The 9656-nt window shown below is 46.1% G+C and overlaps 2 protein-coding genes across 3 annotated transcripts; one reads left to right on the top strand and one right to left on the bottom strand.

The window, feature by feature from the left end:
* Positions 1–2381: 2381 nt before the first annotated feature.
* On the bottom strand, positions 2382–5610 carry LOC131262647 (cyclic AMP-dependent transcription factor ATF-6 alpha). The gene is made up of 4 exons (XM_058264698.1): positions 5512–5610; positions 4389–5413; positions 4154–4320; positions 2382–4077 (listed from the first exon to the last, which is right to left on the bottom strand). Exons 1-4 carry the CDS (start codon positions 5528–5530, stop codon positions 2946–2948), a joined length of 2343 nt encoding a protein of 780 aa, XP_058120681.1. The 5' UTR covers positions 5531–5610; the 3' UTR covers positions 2382–2945.
* A 662-nt stretch (positions 5611–6272) lies between these two features.
* Positions 6273–9383, top strand: LOC131262041 (stress-activated map kinase-interacting protein 1). 2 transcript variants are annotated; one of them, XM_058263950.1, is made up of 2 exons: positions 6273–6686; positions 6819–9383. In XM_058263950.1, exon 2 carries the CDS (start codon positions 6820–6822, stop codon positions 8512–8514), a length of 1695 nt encoding a protein of 564 aa, XP_058119933.1. In that variant the 5' UTR covers positions 6273–6686; position 6819; the 3' UTR covers positions 8515–9383. The 2 variants fall into 2 exon arrangements, with proteins under 2 accessions (XP_058119933.1, XP_058119934.1); XM_058263951.1 differs by having other exon boundaries at positions 6273–6706.
* Positions 9384–9656: the final 273 nt, after the last annotated feature.

Below are 9656 nucleotides of genomic sequence, written 5' to 3'. Positions count from 1 at the left end.
AAACAGCATGCATTCTATCGGCACGATCTCTGCATGATTTCCCGGAGTTTTTTGGTTTTCTTCAACCACTTTTTGACCGGAGCACTGTTCGATATTTCTGGTCCAATTTATTTCTTCGCTGCTCTCATTTTAATAGGAATGTTTTATGTTTTCCTTCAGGAGTGGGAATTTATTGAACGAATGTCCAATAACTTTCCTGCATGTCTATTGAAATTCGAAACTTGGAAATGGAACTTTTTAACTTTCATTTCACTAAGTGTTAAAAAAGAATAACGTATAGTCTTTAACGTATACCTTTTGATTTAAATCTACCCTTGTGTTTGTAATCCTATCGATTTCTAAACTACATAACACAGAAGCAAAAATAGCTCAATTTTGAAATTATTTTATAAACGTTCTAAACACATTTTATAATATGCCTGCCTCTTACCCATTGAACGGAACTAAGGAAAAGGGGAAAACATTCTCTCCACGCAAGCTGGCGAGAAATTAGGTTGGTAATGATCGATCTATCGCTAACCTACATCGGTTAGCATGGGAACAGAAGCTTAGAAAGAGAACGTCAATCTGCCAAACATCGGATGGGCAGCAAAAAAGTTGTCCACGTAACGACACCACGGAGCAAGTAGAGCATAGAAGATGCCTCCGGCGCGTTCGTGTGTATGTAATAAAATAATTACTCCCGGTCCCGGTCCCGGTAGACTGCGCTCTGATTTGGGTTTTCCCCGCGCGAACGATGAGCGCAAGTCTCGTTTGGCATCTCGTTATGAGGAGTCGAGCCTTCCGGAAAGCCCTTTGACGTGCAATTTTGCTAAACGGCGTGTAGATGCTACGAAACAAACCAGATCGTGGTAAGAAAATTGAGAGAAAGAATCCTGAGGAAAACCGTCTTACTCGAGCCAACCCCTTGATACTCCGACGAAGCCAGAAGCCTCGACAGATGTCCGATGTGCTGCATTGCATGATCCCTATCGAGGTTATGCAATTTGGCACGGTGTGTTCTGCAAATGTTATCCGAAGTCAAATTATTAATGATATGATGTATATAACATGTGGTACTCTTATTTATAAACTCACATAAATTTGAAATATCCTTATGTAATGATAATGAATAATATTCAACAATTTGGCATGTTTTAATACCTCCCAAACTGAAGGCAATTAAATAATTTTCTAATGTCTTTAGATGTAAGCATCAATCACTCTACAAAATAGGCCTGACATACGTTAAATAATTTGCAAAATCTGTTGAAGCAATAAAGCGTAATATTCTAAAGCACGTGTTCCAACATTCGTAAACTCCCATAGTGGTGACTCCCCGGCTTGTCAATCAACTCGTCCGCTGTCCACCACCGGTTGCATTGTTCAGAATTAGCATTGGCGCAAGAATGGGCGCTATCAGCGGTCCGATGTAATTACTACCGACACGCCGTATCGACCCATTCATCATGCAGCGGCCACCCCAGTCGGCCAACCGTTACACGCCACCACGACGCGTACGCAGAATGGAGGGGAAAAAATGGGTCACACCTATTCCAACGGGATTCTAGCGGCCCCGGAGGTATCGATATTGGTCCCCGTGGCGTGCGCGATCGCGTTCCTTCCGAAAAGTGATTGCCCCACAGTCGGCGATCGGCAGCATCGTTGCTTCGTATCCATGGCAATGGCATGTACGTCGCTTACAGGCCACCCTGGAACAACAGCGTGCCGTGCTGGTTCCCTGGCAACGGGGTGGAGCCGACGCACAGTGGATCTCGATGCACGGGACTGGGCGTTAACGAAAATCAGTCGATCATAAATTTCCAAAACGCCCTTACGCGATCCCTTTCGATCGACCGGGGTATCGCACCGTGGGTGGCCACGATGTTATCGATGGCGCTCGGACGAAATTAATTAGCCCTCCCGAGGGATTACCGGCCTGCAACGAAACGAAGGTTCAACCTATGGCCTACTGCATTGCTACCACGGCGCGGCTCTTCGATCGATCGATCGATCGGACAGGCAACGGTAGACGGAGAAGCCACCGGATTAGACCGTATGTCACCGGTGCCGCCCAACGTTGATTGTGATCCACGAGCGGGATTGCCGGTGGCATTTAAACCGATTAACCCGCTACCCTCGTGGTCTCGTGCATTCGAGAGCAGTATTCACGACGGGAACGGAAGGAAAAATTAGGCCTAGACAATTCGGTTCATTGCATCGGATTTCCCGGGCGCGTCGTTATAGAATCAGATAAGCCTTCGTAATCACCATCACAGTTTGGTTAGACGATCACACGAATTAATCAGAAAATAATGAAAGGTAGGTGGTAGGTGATTCCGAAATCATAGCTTATTGGCCAATGAAAACAAATAAAAAGAAATGTTTTTCCTTAGTTATTTTATTAAATTTTCCACAGCAACACTGCTATTACCTTGGCATTGATTAATTTTGTTTCACAAGTTGTTACTACTAAACATTTTCCACAAGCGCTCTACTCAGTCCAAAGATTGTTTGCGGCGCCATACAAACTTTCAACAAACGAAATCCTACAATATTTTATAACAAAATTATAAATTTAGCGAAACAGCTCCTAGCCTATATTATTCTACGTGTACAACTAAATCTTAGACCTCACAGAATAGTTATGTTTAATGTTTATGTTATTGCAACGCGTTGTCCCTTCGAGTGATATAAAAACGGTTGATAGCACCGTAGATTTGTTTTAGTATTTTGTGGATTTTTTAGTAAACGGGTAAATGGAACGGAATGAGAAAAAGCTAACCTAACCATTTGTGCATTGTAATTATTCCGTTCGAAAAATGTCCTTGAAATACAGCAATGTTGTATATGAATCTATGATTACGGCGTCATATTGAACTGCTGTGTCGTTCTGAGATCGAGAACTCCGGCGGAAAAAGCTCGCATAATCGATTCTTCCGAATGCGATACGGCTCAGTTTCAGTTCAATTTACATGATGTTCGCTTTTCAGGTGTTCATTCATGCGCTCAACAAAAAAAGGTCTACTTGGGGCATGTTGATGATGTACGGCTGGTTCTTTTCGGTTAATTCTTGCCGGTGTTGAGGATAAGTTACTGCGCAGATCGCGAACCATCCTTCCTTTACGATCCGTCCGACGATTCGCGTTATCGTTCGTCTGATTGGAAGGCCCAGTTGGGGGATTTGTGGTCGTTGTGTTTCGATCACCACCAAAAGCATTTGCCCTTCCCTTTGATGTTTCCCCTCCGCCGTGCGGTCGCAAATCACCCGGAATCATTTTCTCCCTTATCTGAATGACGGACGTGTTCATCACTTCGCAGTCGATCTGCATGAGAGTGATCTTGTCCGTTCGATTTGTCCCATTGCCCATCGTTCCACCCGGGGCCGCAACGGTCGGCAGCATCAGTGACATCCGTGGACGGTTCGTTTTATTGTACGCTAAGGCGGGTAGTAACAAATGTTCCTCGCTGAACGAAACCAGGTAAAAGGTATCGTCTCGCCGGCCAATTTCTTCGAAAAACTCCGCATACTTCATGTTGACGCTTGGGTAGTAAAGGTCCAGATCGTGCTGCTTGTGTAACCGTCCTTGGTACGGGGTCATTTCGCGTTGCCCGGACGCAGTGTGCTTTAGCTTTCGAAGTTTTTGCTTTTCCGAGAGAGCCGCCACTTTTTTCTGCCGCCGCTCGAACGATTTCATCTGCACGCTGATGTCCTTCATCTGCCGGTACATGGAATCGATCGCGTCCTTTAGGCGGAACATTTTATCGAACGTATCGATGCTAAGGTCCGCCTCGCCCTTGCCGTCGGTAAGGTTCTTATACCCGTTCTCTCCGATCCACCGACGAAGTTCACTAGCGAGGCGTATGTTTTCCGTTTGGTTCACGTAAAACGGACACTCTATAGAGGGAAACAATGGGGCCGAATCCTTTTTCGTTAGTTCGTCCAGCGCGGTGATGTTGAGGTGGTATGATGTGCGCTCGGACCCAGTCGGTATCGTGGTTTCGTTAATCCACAGGAGACCACGAGAATGATGTACCGATTCCCCATGGGACGTATCGTCGTCAAATCCAACTCGTTCATTGTTCATTAACAAGTTTCTAAGGAAAAAAAAAATGTGATGTATTTTATCACAATGAATCACTTTAAAATATCCCTTTCCTACGGATAACATACCCAATTGGATAAAAATTCAACGAAACCATAAACAACATCGCCAACACAATGGCAACATTTTTGCGAGCTGTTGGGGTCACATGCTTTGCAGACGAGCTTCCAATAAGAAGACTGCCGGCTACACAGGAACAACCAACCTTCAGTCTTTCCAAGAGATTAGCGTTTTCCTACGGATTTATGAAAGAATTTGTCATTACCTACTATCGATGTTATCAGTTTATTTACGGAAACCTACCACTCTTAGCTGCTCGTTCTCGTTAGTAAGCGCCTGTATGCGATCCTCCAGGGATGTCACATACTCCTTTTTCTTTACCCGAGACATTATGGCGGATTGACGGTTCTTGATCATACGCTGGTGTTTCTTGAGCAATTTTTCGTCGATCGTCTGCTCGGAGATATTTACACCTGATGCCAAAATCATGGGAACGGTTAAAGGACTTACACTTGGCGAGGAAATATCTCCAGTGATTGTTGGGCTCTCCTTGCTCTTGTGAGTTCCATTCATCGAGGGAGTTGTTGTCTGCGGTTTTGGTAAAACGGGAGGATTGTCCTGCTTAGAAGTGACGAAACTTGTAGCCTTAAATCCATTCGCTGTTGGCATTATTGGAAGCTTGTTCGTCGGAGTTGCCTTTAGCAGGATGGTGTTGTTTGAAGGTTGTTGTTTCATGTTCGCTAGCAATGCTTTGTAGTCCTTTGCGGACAGAACAATTGTTTTCTTGGTGATAGTTTTGTTAGACATGCTGCTTTTTGGGGTTGCTTTGACCCTGCGTAAGCTACCCAATGCAGTGCTGGTAGTTGATACGGTGTGTGATCCGGTCGTCACGGAGGGTGATGGCGATGATCCTGAACACCGATTATCCGTGGGGCTGATTGAAGCTTCTGGGGATATGGGAGGACTTTCCAAATGCATTGGCACCACGTGGCACCCATCGAATCCACCGGAAGATGGCAACGATTCGCAACTCTGTTGACTGCCGGAAGGTGACGGCGTATCCCGGCTCGACGGTGATGTGTCACATGATTCCGGTTCCGATTTGAGCACGTCATTTAAGAAATCATCCGGATTTATAAACTCTCCATACTGCGCACATCCAAAGGTTTCCATAGAAAGTTCGTTGATCGTATTGCACACACTAGGTTCCGGGTCCAGCAGGAGGTCATTCGCTTCGTACTCGCCGAAGCCAGCACAGAGGGGTCCGCTTCCGTACATTGCAGAGGAAAGGTACCCTTGCTCAAGGGAAAGATCGTATATGGCATTGCCTGCAAAGGGTAAGTATACGGGGTATTGTTTATTTGCAAATTTACCCAGCAACGATAGCACACTTTTTGTTGTTGATAAAATAAACGCTGAATCGTACCTCCAAAGGATGTGTCCATTTTGGATAGCTGTTGTGTGTTGGGTCGTAGGTGGTTTTATTTTAAAAGCACGCATTAGACACAACTAGATGCCATTAAAAAACTATACTTTCGGCTCCTATCTGCTTTTACAATTATTCTGCAATTTTCTTCGGCTTTTGACTGTATCGAAGTTTCTTTATTTTGACACAAGATCTAGCATAACAATCAAATGTCACCGAGTTGCCATTTTTTCTTATTTTTTCCTGCGTGGTGGTAATTGGTAAAATTTAAAATTCAAATGAATAAATGTTGCTTTGGTTTTTTTGTTTAATAAGTTATTTGTATAATGTGCGGTTGAAGCGAGGTGTCTAGCGGTTCCTAAAGTAAAGTTAAACATTAACATTCGTGAAAACAAATTAACTGTTTTCGACGGAACCTGGTAATTTGTGCTTACTTTGGTTTCAAGACAAGTAATTCTATATACCTTGGGAGAGAGTGGATGTGAATGTGTTAGTTACAATCAAACCGAATTCTACAATAGGATTGGTGAGTCTCCATATAAACCCCAGGTCCCAGATCGGTGTTTGAATTGCATGTGTTGGATTCCTCACACACTGCTACACATCCTGATAGTGTGTACATCATCATGTACATCTTCACTCAAATAATTCTATATACCGTGATTGTTTTGATGGAGTCGTGGAATACGTCGCGAAGAGTTTTCCCTGCTTCGGCACGCCTCGCTAGTCAACAACGACCTTTTCTCACATTATCGAGTGTTCCGTGTTGTGCCGGCGAGCTCCGAGCCTTCTATTTGTATGGTATCCGTCCAGTGTACGTGTTGTGTCGGTCTAGTTTTCGCGACGTTTCGTCCCGTTCGAACGCGGACCTCGCCGAGTAACCAATTGTTTATGATCTGCCAGTGCGTTTGGTTGTAAATATAGTGACGACCTAGCGCAAGACGGCCGCCGGTTTCCCGTTTCGTGATGCATGGTCGTCCCGCGCCCGTCGTTGGTCAGCAGACGCATCAGCAAACGCATCACCTGAAAAGGAAGCGCGCATCACATCATGAAGGCTAAACTTAGATAATCACGGAAAACGGGTCAGCGGCGAGTACGCACCACCGCGCAGCAAGCGTGTTTTTGATTTCACATTCGTCTTCCACACCGTGCCCGAGAGTGACACCTTAGTCTAGGTGCTGGTTTACTACGATCGGTAGTAAATTCATTCATGTAGTGCTTGTTCAAGTAGCAGTCGATCGATAATTTTTACCGTAATTGCGCCTTAGGGTTTTGTGATTCAACGATTGTTTTGGTTTCATTTTTAGGATGGCGACCTACAACAATGCTCACTGGTTGCTGTCGCACATACGGAATTCCTTCATCTCTACCGACGACACGGGCGTCAGCGAAACGGTGATGGTGATGGAGGACATACCGCAGCAGTTCGCTAGGAAACAACGTCAAACCGTGGCTCTACTGCGAGCGAAAGATGCTATCGAGGGTTCCAAAATAGAACCCAAACCGGGACCATCATCGAGAAGACCAGGAGCGGCATCGAGAAACGCAGCGTATCGCCGACGGTGGCACCCGGAGGAACGGTTTGGGGTCAATTATCAGTTCTTCTACTCGTACCCCGGACTGGACGATACGGACGAGGAGGATGGCGATGCGCTTGCCCAATCGTACGAGATCCAGATGGATCAGGAGGCCGGTGGTTTCCATAGGCAGCGTTCGAATACAGCGCAAAAGCTAGAAAAGTTAGAAATCGCTCGGCGAAAGGCGGCACGAATAAAGTGCGTGAAAATGGACGATCATGCGGCACTGGCAGCGCGTGGTACGAGCACTGACGATCCCCTATTCGAGCGGCGCCCGGTTCCACGGACAGCGGCAATTCCGGCCCATGCCGACCTCCTATCCTCGATGTTGAGCGAACAGATGAATGCTCTTCCGAATTTGCCACAGAATCAATTCCTCCAGTACGCGAAGTTTGATGGCACGGGTCATACCGAAATGCCAACGCGTTCGTTTAAAATATTCCTCTCCATGCTCCCCGAGGAGCAGCGTGCCTTTCCATTGCCAGTACGCGTACACGCCACTGCCAAGATACAGGAGTTTATAGGGCTGATTTGCTACAAGTGTACCGTGGCGTACCCGGATACGGTGCTACGATCCGTGGACAACTACGCGCTCTACATGACCGAGGAGGACGGCGAGGTGGACATGGATTTTCCTCCACTCGATCTCAACGAACCGTGTTCGAAGTTCCGGTTTACTCATCTTGCGCTCGCCGAACGACGTGTTTCCGGTAGTGCAAGTCACACACCACTGCCAACATCCGCCAGTGGCCATTCGTTGCGATTCGCCGGGTTTAGCACGGAACGGAGGACAAGTTTAACGGCCGCTACTACAATCACGACCCCGACCGGCCCAACGACGACAATGGCAACCGCGCGACCGGCTAGTGCCACGTTTGGAACGACCATTGCATCGGCCGGTGAACTTAGCACCGCGCAGCGCATAAGCAATCAGCAGCGGGAAGATCTCGATCGCATCAAAGGGCACACGTCGAAAATTGAGGCGCCGCTTTACCGCTCGTTTCAGGTGTACGTCATACAAAAGTCGCGCTTGAAGACCGAAGTGCAGCTGGGCATTTCGGGCGATCGGTTCGAGATTGATCCGACGCCGCAGAAGGCGAGCAAATTTTGGAACCGGCAAAAACCCGCCTACCATACGATGGACTCGGTGGCCGCCTGCTCGATCATCGATCGTAAAGCCGCGAAAGCGCTCGTCCGGCTGGTGTACTGCGCGTCCGGAATCGTGAGTCCCGGAGTTGGTGGCAGCATGTCGGGAGGCCCTATGGAGGCACCCGTTTCTTTCAAACACTACGATATCGAAACGGACCCGGGCACGGCGGAGCAAATTGTCGAGAAAGTGAACAATATTCTCGAGGTTAGGTTAAGTCCGGTGCGGCGCGAATACATGCGAAGACGGGGAACCCTAAGACCACCCAACAGTGCGTAGTGTATAGCTGGAGGAAGTGAGAGAAAGTTCTCTGAAGGAGAAAAGCAAAAGGAACGGATACAATTTTCCAAGCAACTGCCATCATGTGCTCATCACATAAAGAATTTTTATTCATTCATTCACACTCATTACCGATCATAAACAGGGAGACAGGAGGAACGCTATTTATTTTATCCATTCCCACCAGAGCACATCGATCGCATTTCGAGCATCGTGATCTCGGTGGAGCTGGCCCACGAAAACCTCAACCACCACATATAACACGATGAAGCTTTAATATTTATTTTTATTATACAATACTTAGGTTCACCACCCACTGCCATTACCTTTGGTCATTCGAAACCACTTCTCAAACTACTGTGGAACTCCCACAGAGACTACTGTTCCGTGATTCATTTCAAGGGACATTCCACCGCGGATCATGATTGCGATCGATGCTGCCGACTTCTTCACCCCACGTATGGAAACAAAAAAGACTCAATAGAATCGCTACAGGATACCGCTAGCCAATTCACAGCCACAACACATAAACCAACACATGTCTAACGATAACAGTTGAGCGCGCGCAAGCTGCGTCAGCCGCATGATAGATAGTGCAATGAAAAGTGTTCTGTTTTTCTAAAGATAAGATTATTTAAATAGATTTAAAAAGCTTTTTTCCTCATACAACTAGCAACAACCATACGATCGAGTCAAGTGCAGCATTGCAGAGTACATATGAAAAAAAAAAAAACTAAAAAACACCACAAGCCAGATCAAGTGTGTTCAGTGCGCCATAAGCAAAAAATTCTCTTGGTAACATAATGCGTGGCAATTGGGAAGAGTTTAAGGAGTTCCTATGCGCCAATAAAGGGGGGAATCGTAAACAATATTGCTAAGACCAATTTCCTTTCGCAAAGCAAAAAACCTATGAATGTTTATTTCCTAAATAAGAAGATAATACGAAGAACGAGTTGCAAATGACTATCGATCAGGTTTATAATGGCCAGAGATGATCATTTCCTAATCAGTACCGCACGACAGGGCGATCTCGCCCACCCAACTACCATTTTTCTATGTGCCGTTTTAGTTGTTTGTTTGTCCTATGGTTACATTTTTTAGTGTCACGACAGCAAAACAAAAAAAATGTATTTGCAACACAT

This window comes from Anopheles coustani, chromosome 2 (genome assembly GCF_943734705.1).
Source record: "Anopheles coustani chromosome 2, idAnoCousDA_361_x.2, whole genome shotgun sequence".
NCBI lineage: Eukaryota > Metazoa > Arthropoda > Insecta > Diptera > Culicidae > Anopheles > Anopheles coustani.
Note: the sequence above shows the minus strand (reverse complement) of the source record. Positions and strands in the feature narration are given on the sequence as shown.

Coding starts and splice junctions, on each gene's coding strand:
- LOC131262647 (XM_058264698.1), bottom strand. Junction 4,321..4,388: donor AGAACGAGCAGCTAAGAGTG/GTAGGTTTCCGT, acceptor ATAAATCCGTAG/GAAAACGCTAATCTCTTGGA. Junction 4,078..4,153: donor TTGAATTTTTATCCAATTGG/GTATGTTATCCG, acceptor TTTTTTCCTTAG/AAACTTGTTAATGAACAATG.
- LOC131262041 (XM_058263950.1), top strand. CDS start 6,820: ATGGCGACCTACAACAATGCTCACTGGTTGCTGTCGCACATACGGAAT.